This window comes from Podarcis gaigeae (assembly GCF_964106915.1).
Source record: "Podarcis gaigeae genome assembly, chromosome: 11".
NCBI classification, from domain to species: Eukaryota; Metazoa; Chordata; class Lepidosauria; order Squamata; family Lacertidae; genus Podarcis; species Podarcis gaigeae.
Window position 1 is genome coordinate 37,363,793 of NC_139687.1, and position 17,452 is coordinate 37,381,244.

The following is a 17,452-nucleotide window of genomic DNA, read 5'->3' on the forward strand; positions in this document are numbered from 1 at the left end:
ACAGCACCACCCGTGTCCCTGCATTCTTGTCAGGGACTTTTAAACCTCTTAGCCCACCCCAGCACTGTAATGACAGTAATTTTTGTTTTGTTTTGGTAATAATGAAAAGTACATTGCACAAAGGGAAGAGTCTTGTCACTTCAGTCTACTGGTGATGTGTGTGTTGCATATTTTGTTGTTTTCCTTTGCTTTGTTGCATATATAAAGTTAGCATAGAGTATCAAGAACAAACTAGGCAAAACTCCTTGTCCCTAATGTGGAGGAACCTATTTCTTTTACATGCAGCAAAGTGTTGTAGGGAAAAAAGGTAATAAAGATTTGGGGGCAGCAGAAGTTAAATGGATAAAACATGAAATTTAGAATAGGAGGCGGATGGGAAAGAAAATACCTGGGAGTAGTAGAAGGGAAGGGAGGCCACTAGCAGCAGGATGTGGGTGTGAAAAATGGTATTTCCAAACGTAGTATTACTGGGAAGCATATTGATTCACAAAATGTTACTTTCAAACATTAGGGCTCAAATTGTGGGGCTGTGGGTGGGAGTGGGGAAAGCCCTTACCATGGTAAAGCCATTTCCTTCAGCATCTCTAGGGTGGCCATCACCTGCAGTTTAAAATAAATGTTTTATTTTAAAATATGTTGAGATGTACACAAAATAATCCTAGTTGTAAGTACTTGCTTTCTTGCCGTAAGCTGCATTATAGAAGTGATACTATTGTTCCCTGAATTGACTGTGAGTTTTAGCTAATATATTGCTGTTTTGATCAGCTGTAAGCAAAGTTATGGACATAATTTAACATCCTTATCTTCCAAAGAATCTAATCATTAGATTTTAAAGTTAAGGGAGTAAATTCTAGATTTTCACACATGAATTGCCTTTTTAATTTTTCACCCACTTTCCTCTGTAAGCTGTGTGCTGTGGACAGAGGAGGGATATTTTGTTCAGCTTTTTTTTTAGGGGGTGCACCATCAAAGTGGTGATTTGGTGTTACTATATACAGTGGGCATGTATCCTGTTCCTACATGCAGCGATCTCAGGTTCATAGGTGGTGTCTGTTTTGCTATGGTTAGAGCTTGTGTGTGTGTATTTATTTGGATGGTGTAGTTCTTTTCATAGTACCTTTATAACAGCTACTTATGTGTAATGTTACCTTCCTGACAATGTCTTGATAGGTTGATATGGGATCATTGTGGAAACAGTTTCCTATTATCCCGGTGCTACCACCTGCTGGCTAAGCACTGGTAGTCTTGGTTTATTGTATCAAGCAACTGTTGGTGTTAGGAAAGCTAGTTTTGAAATAAATTGCTAATAGGAGTTAAATGCTGAAATTGTACACACTGTTTGGCAGAATATTTTAGTACTGATTGAGGTTTTCCTGCAGTAAACTAAATCAGCACAGCAGCCAGTGGATATATGTGTTCTGAAATAAATGCTGTATGTGTCTTTGAATTCACAATAATGGATGTTGCAAACTTGTTAAACTATTAAGCAAACAGGCAGGCACACACACACACACACACACACACACACACACACACACTCTGGATTGTTTCTATAAACTCACTGACACCTTTAAGGCTGTCAAGCTGAGGCTACAGATTCCACAAACACAGACCCACTTTACAAAAAGATACAGAAAACTGCACAAGTTTCCAAAGCCACACAATTGCCCATTTGCTCCTAGTTGTGACTTTGCTGTGTTGAAATCTCCTTTGCAACAAACTCACTGAAATGCATAAACTTGGATAAGGTTTCACACTCTTTTCCAGGGCATGATTAATTGTTATTATGTATTCCCTTTACAAAATCCTTCACGAAGCATATCTAGTTTCTTTCCTATCCTGACTGTGGCTTTCTTTTAGTCTAGATGTTGACTTTTGTGTCCATCTACGCCTTACCAGTGACTGCTTTTCCGGGTTTTCAAAAAACAAACATACAGAAAATACTTAAAGCATATTTTTAAAACAAACCTCACATTTGTTGCTGTGTTTAGACTGAAATTATTTTGTGCTACTCATTTTATACCTTCTTAGCTTGATTACTATTGATCATTTCAATTGAACCAGACAGAGGGCCTTCTTGGTAGTGGCGCCCGCCCTGTGGAATGCCCTCCCTTCAGATGTGAAGGAAATAAGTAGCTATCTTATCTTTAAAAGACATCTGAAGGCAGCCCTGTTTAGGGAAGTTTTTAATATTTAATGCTGTATTGTTTTTAACACTTGATTGAAAGCTGCCCAGAGTGGTTGGGGAAACTCACCCAGATGGGCGGGGTATAAATATATTATTATTATTATTATTATTATTATTATTATTATTATTATTATTATTATTATCTTATACAGTATCTTGTGTATTGACAGGAGATCTGCATTGCAAAACATCATGAAAAATTCTTGCAGCACTTTCAGAGTGAAGAAGAGTCACAGCATACTGCACAGTTTGTGAGTTTTATCTTGGTTAATATTAAAATAAGCTTCCAGCTCAAGGTTTCCCCCCAACTTAAGCAAATTTAAATCCCCCCGCCTTGCTTTTGAATGTTACTGTATACTGAGCAATATACAGTAGGACAGTAATAGGACATTAACACTGCAATCCTATGCACATCTCCTCAGAAGTAGGTCACTTTGAATTCAGTGACACTTGGTCCAAGGTAAGTGGATAAAGAACTGTATCTTAAATGACCAAGAGCTGACAAGAATATTATTTTATTGGTTTCATTTTTCATGTTACTAACCACAATTCTGTTTTTTCAAAATTGCTATATTTTTTATAAAGCTGCGCAATAACATTGTACTCTGGAAGCTCACATATAAAATCATTGTAATAAGATACAATTAAAATACAGCATCAGAAAAATATCAGTTTGTAGCATAATTTATCACCATTGTCATCTTACGCTCTACATTAGTTTATCTGCACTAACTACTATCTACAGATTCCTAAGCAGCATCACTAACATAAATTAGAATCCCAATTTCTTCTAAAAGCATGAAGGAGTCTAAATATGCAGGTTATGCCTCTTTCTAAGTCATGATGCAGCTGAGGGACGTTCACCTATAATTTTGGTATCTGGTGGTATCCTAGTTTGCATCTATGACCGGTCTGGTCCTGCTCTTGTTCCAAAGCAATGAATGCTGTATTTGATAATTACTGCCATTTTAAAAATAAAAATGGCTGCAACCCTACAGCTAGCTAGAAGCTAACTGACAGATGTTATGAAGTATACAGTTTGCCTGTAAACTTGTCGTTTTCACATGCAACCTTGACAAGCCATTTCTGATCTTTTGACATGGAGACCGGAACATGTCCCATACCTGGCAGTTTATGGAGTCAAAGAATACCACAGGGTATCATTCAAACAATTTATTACAATAAAAGGGAATCAGCATGTTCATTAAAAAAGGGGTTGATTGGGATCAATTAATACAGACTGGGGCCAAGGGCCAGTTGCTTTAGAAGAGATGGGGAAATTGTCAAGAAGAAGGAGGCTGGTATATTGTTTTTGGAAGGCTTTGGGAAGGGGTTAGGGCAAGAAGAAAGCAATTGGATGACTTTGGGACATGGTTTGAAATAAGTTCCATTTTTGTAAAGGAGCAGAACTATTAAGGAAGAATAAAAGGGCTTGGCAAAGAGCAGATCACCTCAAGAAAGCAGAAATGCGGGTGGGGAGAAGGAGAAAGAAAGAGAGAGAGAGAGAGAGAGAGAGAGAGAGAGAGAGCAGTAGGATGTCTGGGGACATGAAAAAGGGGAGGGGAGGGATGGAAGGATGGAGGGGCAGGGGAAGAGGGAGAGGGGAAGAAGGTAGATGACTGGAGTCCTGTGGAGGGGGTGGGGAAGAACATGGTCAGCTTGCCAGGAGAGGGGAGAGAGATTTAGTACCTGTCCTTATTTTGCAAAGCTGGACTTCGATGGGTGGTTGGTGTGGAGATCTCTTCTGCACTGGAATGAGAAGAGGCAGAGGGCAGAAAAGAAAAGAAAAGAAAAAAGAAAAGAGAAAGCTGTCCACAAGAAGTGGTGTTGTGTGGAAGTAGTGACGTTTCTTCAGGGGGTTCCAAAGATTTATGGTTCCTAAGGCAAAAAGCAACTCTTTTTACACTTAATATCGAGCTCCTGGTGATTAAAATGAAAACAAAGATTAACAACCCCATTTTCCTGTCTCATCAAAGACAAGCTGTGTATGATGCCTGGATTAAGAGATTTTGGTTTAAAACCTCTAACGAAAGGAAGAAAAAAGTTAACGTTAACTGGGACTAAGCAGTAGTGGGTGAAAGTTATTCCATCCAAATTCGTCCTCCCAGCCTGGTGTTTCTAACCCCCGACTTTCATCTTTTTGTTTTCATTCTTAGAAGAGGGAGCAGTTGCAAGCTGAAGAAGAAAGAAAAAGCTCATGGGTTACTCAGGAACGACAGATAACACTGGACAGACTTCGAACATTTAAACAGGTAAATGGAAGAAGGGAGACATTCTACTGATGCTTCGTAAGTTACACACACATAGACATAGACATAGACATACATATACATATACATATACATATACATATACATATAATGTATATACATATACATATATGATTGTCCACCAATAATAGCGCCTTTGACACAAGTACTTGTTCCAGAGAGCATGCATTAGCTATGGCTTCGTGTTGTTTGTATATGTGATGGCAACCATAAATCATTGCTATATAATGTGTGAAACAAGCCTTCTTAATTATTAAACTATATTCATATTCACAAGAAAATAGAAAAGAACATTGGAATTACTCTTAGGAAAAATTGTGCTATACTTCTCTTCATATTAATTAATTCCCATGTTTATGTTTCTCAATTTACAAGTTAACCTGACAATTTTGAAAGGGTTGAATCATAATTATATGTGAGCAGTTGAGGTTAGCAGTAATAAGTCTCTTGGCCTGCAATCCTAACCCCACTCACCTGGGAGTAAGTTCCATTGAATTCAGTAGGACTTAATTCTGAGTTTACAGGGTTAAAATTGTGCTGTTAGTCACCATGCTTTTGATGCTTGCCTAATTTTTAACTCATTTCCCCCCCCCCTCCTAAGCGCTATCCTGGACAGGTAATACTCAAATCAACCAGACTTCGACTGGCCCATGCAAGAAGAAAAAGTACAGCCAGTTCAACTTCATGTGCTGATAATCGTCTGTCGCTACCTGTAACTACACAGACTGATGTGGTGGGGCAAGAAAAAAGAATACAACCTTTACAAATCCAGGAGTCTAGAAATTTAGGACCACTTGAAGATACTTCACCTCCCTGTGGCGTTATCTCTGAATTTTCTCAAATTCCTTCTCCTCCTGCTCTTCTCAGTAATGAACTTCAGCCCAATATAGTTAATGAGGCCCCATTGCCTCCTCCTCTTCCACCACCACCGCCGCCACCACCTCTGCCCACCAAGGAAGAGTCTACTCAGTGCTCTGAGAAGAGCAGTAGCCCTGTGAAACAACCCAGCACTGAGAAGCCAGCACTGCTGACCACCATAGCACCATCAGCTCATTTCTTTGATAGCAGCCAGTTGGTCAGTGCCAAGAAGAAACTAAAGAAAATGGGAGATATGGAAGGTTTGCAGAGGAGAAGAGGTAACTTCATTTCTCTTGAATGTGATTCAGGGAAAAGAAAAAGCAGTTTTTCTTACCTTGAGTAATAAAATTAAAGGATCCCTACCCCCCAAGAGAGCATGGTGTGTGATTTTTGAACATGACCTCCCCAAATCATGTTTGAAACTGGGGGGGGGGGTCTTTTAATATCATTTTGTGATGTTTCCCAGGGGAGGGGGTGTTGGTGGCAAAAAAGGGAAAAAAAAGTTTTTACACCTGAAGTAGATCTCTGGACTCCAGCTGGTGGAATTAATGAAAACTCTTGATAACTCTGTTGATGGTTTTTATCCAAATTTTGATTTCTGTTTTGCCAACATTGAACAATGGGAAAGGTGGTGTTGGTATATTTTAATTAATAAATGATGACATTTTCAATGCCCTGAGTACAGGGTGTTAGTCCACAGCTCAGAGTACTTATTTTGTACTAGTACCGAAAGTTTTTTTAAAAAAACAAGGTTCCACACCTCTGCCGGTAGGAAGTGGTGTATCTTAGCAGATCTGTGGTTTTTAAATGAAAAGAATAAACATGATACAGTGGATCTTAAAAATTAAAGGCACAGTCCAACCCATTCCCTAGGTGGACATGCATGTGTGGGCAGGTAGACCAGGAGGTGTCCAGGTTTGGTCGTTGCCCCTGTACACAAGGGCAGTTGGGTATGTAGAGGGATTGGGTTGGCTCTCTAAGGAATACCAGCCTCCCTCAATACCAGCTGCATTGTCCTAACATAGAAAGTTGAGCCAGATACTTGCCGGACATTTTGTGAGAACCAAAGACAACAGTGGGGGCTCATCTCTTGATGCAGTAGCTTCATTTCACCTTTTGAACTTCATAATCCTCCAATTGTTTTGATCTTCTTTCTTATGGGCTTGATTATTGTGATCTGAAAATACAGTGGTGCCCCGCAAGACGAACGCCTCGCAAGACGAAAAACCCGCTAGACGAAAGGGTTTTCTGTTTTGGAGGCGCTTCGCAAAACGAATTCCCCTATGGGGTTGCTTCACAAGACGAAAAAAATCTTGCATCCCCCCGCGGGTTTTTTTCGCTTTTTTCGCCCTTTTCTTAAGCCGCTAAGCCGCTTATCAGCTGTTCCGTTGATAAGCCGCTTAACAGCTGATCGCTGGAAGCCGCTTGACAGCTGTAGCGCTAATCCGCTAAGCTGTCAATGGGCTTGCTTCGCAAGACGAAAAAACCGCTATACGAAGAGCCTCACGGAACGGATTAATTTCGTCTTGCGAGGCACCACTGTAATGTATTTTTTTTTTCAGAATTGTAGAAACAGTGCATTAGAAATATATAGCAGGGTTTTTTTACCTTCCATGTAGGAGATGTGCTTTGTGGGCTGGGGAACCCAATGGAGTGGAGGTGGAGCCGCAAGGAGGAGGAGAGGAAAAGGAGATTTCAGACATCCTTGGCTTTTGTGAATGTCTTGTTGAAATTTCATACCATAAAATATGAAAAGTTGTCGTGCTTACTGAACTCTACTTTTCTGCAGTGAGTTCCCCAATGGATGAGGTGTTGGCTTCCTTGAAACGTGGTAGCTTCCACCTGAGGAAAGTTGAGCAGAGAAATCTCCCGCCTTTCCCTGATGAAGACGACAGCAATAACATCTTGGCACAGATAAGAAAAGGTGTGAAACTGAAGAAAGTGCAAAAGGACCTTATGAGAGAATCATTCACAATTCTACCTGATGATGACCCTTTGACACGCAGCATCCATGAAGCACTACGGCGAATTAAGGAAGCATCACCAGAGTCTGAAGATGAAGAGGAGAACCTGCCTTGCACAGACTGGGAAAATTAAGGAGTAATGTTTCCTCTTTTGGTATATATCTAGTTTCCTCAAATAGTAGCAGCACCTATAATAGTAGATGCTTGTTAGGAATGTGCCTAAGTTCTCCTACATTTACACAAGAGAAGTGCATGTGTGGCTTAAGATCCGCAGCCATTGTATAAGCTCAAAATAGGCAGATTAATGTATCTGGGTTTATTTCTGCTTTTAGACTAAAACACAAAAAGGCTTTATCCAAAATATTTATTAGCAATAAATCATTTTCAAGTTCAGGCACTTTTCGGTATATTAATATTTCAGTGCAGAGCACTGCTGTGCATAAATAGATTAATTTTATTTATTTTTATTTATTAAATTTCTGTACTACCCTTCACCTGAGCAACACAGGGCAGTTTACAATAAAAATAAATAAAATTAATCAATCAGTTTACAATATAAAAACACAAAAATACATATACCATAGTAACAAGAAAAAACAATATGCCCCACAGTTTAAAAGGCCAAATATTGTTTAAGTAGCCAAAGGCCTGGAAAAAGAGGAATGTTTTAGCCTGGCACCTAAAGATGAGCAGCGAGCCATAGTAGAAAAGGCCTGCTCTCGTGTTGCCACCCTCCTGAACTTTCACAGAGGAGACGAGGATGTTAGTACATTTAGGAAATCCCAGAACTATATTCATTAAGGTAGGATTGAGGCGGGGGGGAGCATATGGGAAAATAAAGTTGGAACTTCTCACAAGGTATTTCTCTGAAGGAAACTTTCTTTGTCAGAATGGGTATACAGTGGTACCTCTGGATACGAACGGGATCCGTTCCGGAGCCCCGTTCACATCCAGAAGCAAACGTAACTAGCGACGGCACATCTGCGCATGCGCGCATTGCTTTTCGCCGCTTCTGCGCATGCGCGTGACTTCCAGGTTGCCGCGGAGCGCAACTCAGACACGCTCAACATGAAGCATATTCAACCCAAGGCATGACTGTAGTTTCCTTACTTCTGACTGACAGATGCCTCTGCTGCTTCCATTTTTACCAAAGTGTGTCTTAGCTAGTACTCCTAAAGTTATATGACGTGGCCTCCTCTCTAGTCATTGATTTGGGAGGAGTTTTCCTAATTCAGAGATCTGTTGCCCATTTTTTTCTGGGTTGTTGAGCTGGCTGGCTAGGGGTGTTATATTCCATTGTTTTAATCGGAGAGGAGAGATGCACACTATATTCCTCCCTAACTCTTCTAAAACATCTAAATTACAGTTTGGTGATATGGAATTTTGGAATATATTGATGCTAGTGCTTATTTGAACAAAAGCTCTAGACATTTTTTTTTTTTTAGAAAAGCAAGATCTTTTCCCATTTATAGCATCTTTCTTAAATGGTGATACGTTTTCAGGATGTTGGAAATTTGGAAAGGCAGTATTTGCATGCAAACCTTGACTGTTTGAATCAACAGCATGAACAAAGTGGAAAAGATTGTGATCATGGAGAGGGTTAAGACAGTGAAAAATTGTGTGAAAACCTTAATCTGATTTCTGGGTTGCAGGTGGAAACATATGTTGCATTAGTGGAATGTAAGATTTGTCTCATCACGGTTGTTACCAATTTGACAGAGGTGACCCTACTGGATTAATGTGTGAATTGGCATGCCAATAACTAATTGCAATATATTTAATCAAAATTAAGGTCACTTCCAAAGTCTGCAAGGCAAGTTTTCCCATAAAGGGGAAATCAATTTAAAGGATGAAATTATTAATTTACTCTGTAAATCAATCTGCAGTGGAAAAATCTCTATAAAAAGTAAAGCATACATAAATTAAAGCAACAAATGTTCCACTCATCCACAGATCTTCATGTACAGTAGTTAGACCAGGCATAGGCAAACTCAGCCCTCCAGATGTTTTGGGACTACAACTCCATCATCCCTGAGCACTGGTCCTGTTAGCTAGGGATGATGGGAGTTGTAGTCCCAAAACATCTGGAGGGCCGAGTTTGCCTATGCCTGAGTTAAACGATGCTGCCTTACAGTGAGTCAGCTCATGAGTCCCTCTAGCCCAGTACAGGTGACTTAGACTGGCAGCAACTCTTCTCAGGTTCTCAGGAGATTCTCTGCCAGCCCTGGTATATAACTGGAGTATTGACATTGAGTTTTTACACTAGCACTCGTGTTGTGGGCAGAGGAGGAAAGGGTCCTCTTGATTCAGTATTCCAAGCAGGTGATGTGGGGAGGGAAAGACTAATCATATTAATGAGCTGTTGGGAGGGCTAAGACTCTCCTTGTCTTCTAATAATTTTGTTTCTGTCATATCTTCAGCTAGAGCAGCCTGTCGCAGAATGTGGCCTGCAGACTCAGATGCCAAGGAGGAATAGGTGCTTGAAAAGCACATTTTGATGCGGCCTCTAAAGGAATAGAATTTGATTTAAAAAACAACTTTACAGTTTGTCCTTCAGCTGTTTTTTGTTTGTTTAAACAGGTGGTGAGGATTCCACAGAATAATGATTTTCCTTTCACTTCTGAACATCCATAGTCAACAGTTTGATCACCACCTTCAGTCTGGGAAAGGCGTCATCTGACAAACAATTTGATATGTGCAGAAGAGCTTAAAATGCATTTTTTAAAATTATGGTACAAAATTCTGATGGGATCAAAAACTACCTTATTAGATGTGTATTTTGCAGAACACTGAGGAGAACGAACCATTCAAGATATTTCTGGTTCTTCACTCACTTTTTACAGTCGTGTGAAACACTAAATCAGCACCTATTGCAGCAGAGCTTTTCCCCAGCATAATTTACCAGGACAGGTATGCAATCTGACCTTTGGTTCACTGAAGACTTCACTGTTTAATCAACAAATTGCTACTTTCACATCAGCTTCTATTACAGCAACAGGAAGTCTCCTAAAGGTCTTTATTTCTCACTATATTTGTCATGTAGGAAGTGGATTTCAGAGATATAATGCATTTTAACTATTCATTGTACAAAATACAAGTTATTTTGAAAATGGGAACAAATGGCTCTACAGAATAACAGGAAGCCCCCTAAGAGTGGAATACATATACTTAAGAATGTATTGTTTACAGCCTAGTACATTTAAAATGGCATATAGCAAAACCCTTTAGAAGGCCATGTATACTGTGTACATCTTGTATTTTTAAATTAGAATTTCCCATGCTCGTATAAATAGAAACATTTTAATTGCAGGACTGAGTGATAGATAATAAAGTTACATAAAATTTTATTTATAGAAGCAATATTTTGTAATGAGAATACTTAAAATTATTTTTGTCTATTAGTTTGACTGTTCTTTGATTACTCTAAGGAACCTTTATTTAAAGAAAATTCAAAACTGAAATCCAGTTTTACTGTTAAGTTGTGGAAGTTATAATTTTTTTCCAGTTTTCATTCTTCCTATCATTGTTAAAATATTTGAATTATGTAACAGCCTGCTTATTTGAAAAACACTTCATTTTTAACCCTGGTTGTATAATGGTCTAAAGGAGGCACAGCCTTTGGTACAGTGAATATCTAAAGCAACGTAATCCCAAACAGCATGACTAATAGCTGCAGGCAGCTCATTTTTTAATAACAGAGTACTGTATGGAATAGTATTTCTGCACCAGGGCTAATCTTACCCTTATTAAAATGCTCTCTAGTGAAAATTTCTGCTTGTAGGAGAATCTTGTGCTTGACAAACTATGATCCCTTATGATAGGAAATATCCATTTTAAAATGATTTACTATATTCACTTCCCTGTTGTAAGTAGATGCATATTGGATGGAATGGATTTAGTAAGCCCACTCACCTTTCATAGTAAGAGGTTAAATGTCTTGCTCCTTTTCCTTTTAAAAATACTTGGGAGTACCCTGAATACTTGACAATACATGTAACAGTCCAGCTCAACTCTTGGAAATATTTGGGTGTGCAAAAGTGACTACCTAGGCCAGTAATAATGAGAAATATTTTATCGGGATACCTGCCATTCTTTCTTTTTCTTTTTTTTTTTAAAAAAAAGCTTATTGCCTTATATAGTCTGAAATGCTGTCCTTTCCCAAAGGTAAGCTTGAGAATAGCATGAGTTCAATTATTGTGAGAACGCCTTCTGTTGGGGAGACAAAGAACTGTATTAGGAACTGAACATTAATTTTCTGAAAAACAAGACAACCCATTTCCTTTCCAAGTTACTGCATATTAACCAAAATCGCATTATGCACTGTGTGGTTACAGTCACAGGTAATGCAAGATTTGGTGGTGGCAATAATTAAATAGCTGCAAAATATAACTGTTGACCTTTAGCATAAACCATAATATATGTAGTTGGTGTGCCTTTGCCATTTAGTCACCTCCATTTAGTCACACTCCAGATTTCCACTGTATAATATATTGTGTTTGAAATTTTAGTTGTAGCCCAAAACACGAACTTCTAAAAATTAGGATGAGATGGATCATGTAAAGCTTTACACAATCAGTTGCAGCAGGAGCTTTGAATGGCAAATTTTGCTAGGCAATTCACGTAATCAAGGAGACATAACTTATTGAAAATTGAGAGTAACACTCCTTACGCTAACACTCTTTTGCAACTATAAATTTTAAATTCATATGGAAAGTTTATAAAGCTCTCAAGATGATTGTGAAATGTTCAGGCTGTATATATGGAATCTTTACCTTGAAAGCTCCAGTTTGTTTTTGTTTTTTTTAAAAAAAAACTATTTCTGACAGTTTACTTAATGCAAAAAAATAAAACCGGCTTTTAGCGCTATAAAAATGGCTGTTTCAGAGGAACATATTTTATACATACTTGGCTGCTGTACAGTGGAACCTCGGGTTGCGAATGTGATCCGTGTGGGAGGCACATTTGCAACCCACAGCGCCGCGTCTGCACACGCGCAGATTGTGTTTCTGCGCATGCGCAAGCGCCGAAACCCAGAAGTAACCCGTTCTGGTACTTCTGGGTTCGGCGCGGTGCGTAACCCTAAAACGCATAACCTGAAGCGTCTGTAACCCGAGGTACCACTGTACTGTGGCTGATCTCCTATCCAGAGTTTTCCTTTAGACCGAGTATAGTTTTCCCCCATAATCTGTTAGGAAGAAGAGATGAATCTGGGTGCCAGTAGTGCCTGGATAGCATTTTACACAAATTTGTCAAGTTAAGGCCTTGTCCATCTTATCTATGTGCAATTCCTTATAATTATATTCTCACATGTTTTGCTTTTGCTTTTAATTAATAGTGATTCCTAATTTTATTTCTTGAAGCCATTGCATACCAGCTGAGAACTCAGAGTACTCTAGTCTAGTACATTTATTGCAGCAGACTTAGCAAATATATGGGCATTTAAGAAAAATTATTGATGAATGCTGCTTGAACTGGCATTCACACCTAAATCTATGCAGCTGACAAGTATGCATGAAAATATGCATTCCAGTATTTCGTATGCTGTAGACTGACTGCGGTACATGGTTGTACTGCAGCCGTTGTTCTCATTTTATTGTCCACAATGCATTCTGTCAAGAAATGTAGTGATCTACCTGGATGCCCCTGAACTGGTGGTAGACTAGCTCAAGGAACTATAAATGCCAGGAGGTGATGAGTCGTGTGTTTGGCAGTTTGGCAGCAAGGGGGCCAAGGTGTTTTATTTCCACTAGAAAAACAAATTATGCTGAACAGCAGCATGATCCCATAAGTCTTTAATTTTAGTTGCTTGGTTTATTTGTACACTGACTATATTCTTTAGTATAGATAGTTTTGCTTCTTATTTCAACCATTTTCTTGTAAAGCTTTTCAGAGTAGAGCAGCTTATATTATAAAATTGGTAACCACAAAAACAAATTAACATCACTAAATTATGTCTTGCTGGTGCATTCCAAGTTTTTGCTTTTGAGTTGTGTTTCATGTAGACACTGTCTTCAGAGAATCATGTGCATTTTTGTCACAGTCTAGTGAAAAGGGGGGAAACTTTCACTCAAAGTCAATGTTCTCTTTTTATTTGCACTGACTTTAAAGAGTGAACTGTAAAACTATTTGGATTTATGAGCATTCTTTTATTTTCGCTGTAATGCTTTTGTCATTTGGTGTTACTCATAACGAACCCAGAAGCATGAAACAAGGTATATTTAGTGTTGATGAACTGTTAACAAGCAAATAAGCTTATTGAAAAGGAGGCATAAGAGATGCTTGTTGCAAGAGATGTAAGCACCTTATTGAGAGGATGTGGAATTTTAAAATGCTACTAGAGTCAAGTGTCAATAGTTGTGTGCTATCAACATTGACCCTAATCTATTAGCAATCTATTCATGGAAGCAGATGGCAGCACCAACCACCATGAAAGGGGACATCCAGATTCAATATGGTGTCCTGCTCTTCTGACTGCTTCGATCATGCCTTAGGCAGGCTGATGCTCTGTGGTGAAGCAGCAGCCACTCAGCCTTTTGCTGCACTCTCATTTCCCTGGATCGGGGCCAAGTGTTCTTTAGTAGGGAAAAGCACATTGTTTTGTTACTGTGTGTGATGGTTTGAAAAAGAAAGCACTAGCGGTTTTATGCTATAACTCATTTGAAAGCTTCCAACAAAAAATAATGTATATTAATTGCTACATGAAATCTTACGTAATTAAAATCTAATTTGGGCCATGGTGAACGTTCTATTTTGCAAGGCTGTTTTCGAAGGTTTTGCACAACCTTTTCTGCTATTTAAGACCATTTCCTGGGAATTCCTAGCTTTGAGCATAAAAATTAACAGCAAGCAGATAAACATAAGAAGAGCCTGCTGGATCAGGCCAATGTCGCATCTATGCCAACATCCTGTTCTCACAGTGGCCAACCAGTTGCCCATGGCAGCAAGACCTGAGCACAGGCAGCATGGCAGCAAGACCTGAGCACAGCAGCAGTCTGGCCACTACTGGACGTGGAACATGGTCAGTGTGGCTAGCAGCCTGTTATACCTGGCCTTTATTGGCCTATGTACTCTCTAGACCTGGGCATCAGAATTTTATTTATTCTGTTTTCTAGTATGGGTGTTCACACTATCTGTGATTAAGAGTCCAATTCAGAAAATACTTTCTTTGTGGCTTTATTCCCAGGAGGAGCTGAAGAGTGGGCTGCAGATTAGAGTGGTCCCTCCCCACCATTAATTGTAGGTAAAACAGAACCTCTGGTCACTCGGCTTGAACATGTGAGGTCTAAAAGAGGGGGGGGCAGGGGTATACATGGTGGGCTCACCCCCTCCAATACCTTGCCAGGTTGAGTGGGGAGCTTCTAAGCCTGTTCAACATGCCAATAAGCATCCTCATGGTTGAGATTGGGCTCCTGGTTGCAGAGAGATTTTGGGGCACTTTGAGACTTCCTTCAGGACTTGATGCTAAACATGCAAATGGCTGAAGTGGAAGCAGGACTAGTATATTTGTCCCCAGCCTCCTACACATCTTTTGCCCTCATATGTTTGGGCTGAATATCTGAAAAGGGCTAACTAAGCCACAATCACTAGTGGCATTCATAAATAAATAAATTTTAGCCAACGGGAGAAAGCCTTTTGTATGCAGCACCATAAAAACAATGTTTCATTTTTTAAAAAAGCTGTCATTAACATCAAGGGCCGGTTTGAATGTAACACTAAGCCATAGCTTTATGTTACAGAGCTGCAAACCTTGGACTTACACTCCTATATATTCACTGTCTAGTTTAAACAAATCACTGTTTGTTGGTAGGTCTGAAGTAGTGGTTAGTTTTAAAGTATGGTTTGTTGAAACAAACCAGGATTAAACTCTTAAGCAGGCTTGTTCACGTGACACTGGCTAAACCGTGGTTTAGTATTATATCTGAGCCAGGCACAAAGTGCCTTCTTTCCAAATGTACCAGGCATTATCTTGAATTTGGAAATGGCAGCAGTGGCGTGAGTTGAAAGGGAAGCACCCTTCCCTGTAGGAAAAAGGATTGCAAGCCCAGCTAAGACGTTACTGATCAACAACAATCTCCTGCAGTGAAGGGGCATGTCAACCTGACTTCACATTGGATATAATCCTGGAAGTCGTCTCATTCCCTGAACAGCCCCAAGCTTGTATGATTTGGCATGCGGTGCTGCGAAGGGCGCTTAGCTGGTATGAGCATAGAATAGTTGGCTGCGTTGCACATAGTCGAGTGGTGGCTAACCTGTGGTCCTCTAGGTGTTGCTGGATTACATCTCCCATCAACTCCCGTGAACATGGACAATTGTTAGGTATGACAGGAGTTGTAGTCAAACTGTTTTCTCCACTCCATTGTCCTATTCCCCACTCCTCCTTTGGAAATGTGAGTTTATTACTTTCAGAGCTGATTCAGATATATAGACAGTTCTATGGCAGATTACAAGTGAGAATGTTTTCTGCAGATTGAAAGCTAGGAGATAGGGAGGCCCCTAGACTAATGTGTTTGTTCTTTATATGTGGGGAGTTTTTAAAAAAATCTTACAGGAAGCACTCATCCTCATGTACTCAGAAATCATACAGTCTAGGAATGACTATCACATGCGGTGTCTACACACTTGATGCAGAACTTCAACCTCAACAAGGCAGGACATTAGAACTAGGACCAGATCTTGCATGGCTCTTTTTAAAAGGTGAAAGCATCCACAAGGTTCCCATATAGGGGTTGGACTGTGATGCATTTTTTGTAACCCTTTCCCTGCTGCTCTATTTTGCTGGTTTGAATTGCCCCCTGAAACTGTATGTTTCCTCAGTGAAGTAAATGACAATTTCAAAGGAAGAGGAGATTTAAATAGGGGAAATAATAACTTAGGAATGAGATAAAAACAAAGCAGCATTATGGCCCAAATTAATTCTCTCCCTTACTGATTGCTTTTAAACCCCCCCCCCCCTTTTTGTTTTTTAAAAAAACAAACCTCAGGGGAGCCTGTCATGGAACTCCCACTACCACATCTTAACTTTGGGTCTTTAGTCTTACATTTGTTTGGCTACAGCCCACTTGTTGTTTGTCATTTTATGAGTTGCCAAGAGCAGAGCTGTGTTAACATATTTGCTGAAATGTAGAAGGCTGTTGATTATGTTGCATGGATAAAGCTTGTTGAACATTAATGGAACGCCTCATTTTTGAACAGCTAAAAAATTAAAAAGAAAACCAATTCACCATTCACTAACTTAGTGCAAAAAGAATGAAAATCGGTGTGCTGTGCTGCACTTCTTTAAAACAATTGTATTTAATGGACATTTGTAAATGGACATTGCATTTCTGAAATGCTCCAGCAAACTTGCAATATCTTTATAATGCTCAGTGTTCCAAAGTATTAAGCACGAAGTATAAACAAAAAGAGCATTGTTAGCAATATTTTGAAAACTAAAAGTTTTAACTGTTTGCCCTTTTGCTTTTTCCCCTTTAAGTGCAGCCTTCTTGCAACTTTATTGTACTGCTTTGTACTTCATGTTTTTTACTATCATGGCTTCGAAATTCAAACCTATACCCAAAGTCCTGAATGACTTGTCTCGTGTACATGAAATGTAACAACATACTTAAAAATTTTGGTGCTTAAAAGTTGTTCCTTTTTTTTCTTTAATAAAGGATATTTATTTGAATACAGTTTCCTTCACATTCATGTAAAGGACTTGTGGAGCTCTGAAGCAGACATGCTAGTATAATATTGTACAGTTATGTTAGGCATAAGCAATCCCTATCAACTTTCTGTACATTCTTATACTGATGTGTCAGAAGATAATTTTTTCATTGCAATCGAAGGATCACAGGTAGTTCTGACCCTCTCATTCCATCATGCAAGATTCCCTTAATGAGACGTAAAACTTTTAAAACAAAAGTTTTCATTTTGGATAAATTAAAAATGGTGGGCAACCACTACAGATAGGAACCACACTTGAGTCCCATTCACACTGCATGCAGAGTTGATGGGGAGAGCAGCAAATGTGTTGCAGCCACTCCTGTGCCATCAAGGAAAAATAATGTGGCTATAGGGGAGTAGCAGGGGTTGTGTGTGCTTGTTGAGGACTCATCAGGACACCATGGGACCCCTGAAGTCTGGTTCCAGTCCTGGATAGTCCCCTTTGGAGGCAGCTGGCTGACCAGGGATGC

At 39.4% G+C, this 17,452-nt stretch overlaps 1 protein-coding gene across 5 annotated transcripts in view; it reads left to right on the forward strand.

Moving 5' to 3' along the window:
• The window catches only part of JMY (junction mediating and regulatory protein, p53 cofactor), a 43,380-nt gene extending 26,436 nt beyond the window's left edge, over positions 1-16,944 (forward strand). The window contains exons 7-12 of one of the 5 annotated variants that reach the window (XR_014556363.1): positions 2,359-2,439; positions 4,345-4,440; positions 5,060-5,594; positions 7,106-7,416; positions 9,701-9,756; positions 9,861-16,944. Coding sequence is in view for 3 of the 5 variants with exons in the window: in XM_083703449.1 (XP_083559575.1) it covers positions 2,359-2,439; positions 4,345-4,440; positions 5,060-5,594; positions 7,106-7,413 (1,020 nt within the window). In the remaining 2 variants the exon portion in view is untranslated. Of the gene's footprint in view, positions 1-2,358; positions 2,440-4,344; positions 4,441-5,059; positions 5,595-7,105; positions 7,435-9,700 lie in introns of all 5 variants that reach the window. The other 4 variants (XR_014556364.1, XM_083703449.1, XM_083703448.1 and 1 more) reach the window with 4 other exon arrangements.
• The last annotated feature ends 508 nt before the right edge of the window (positions 16,945-17,452 follow it).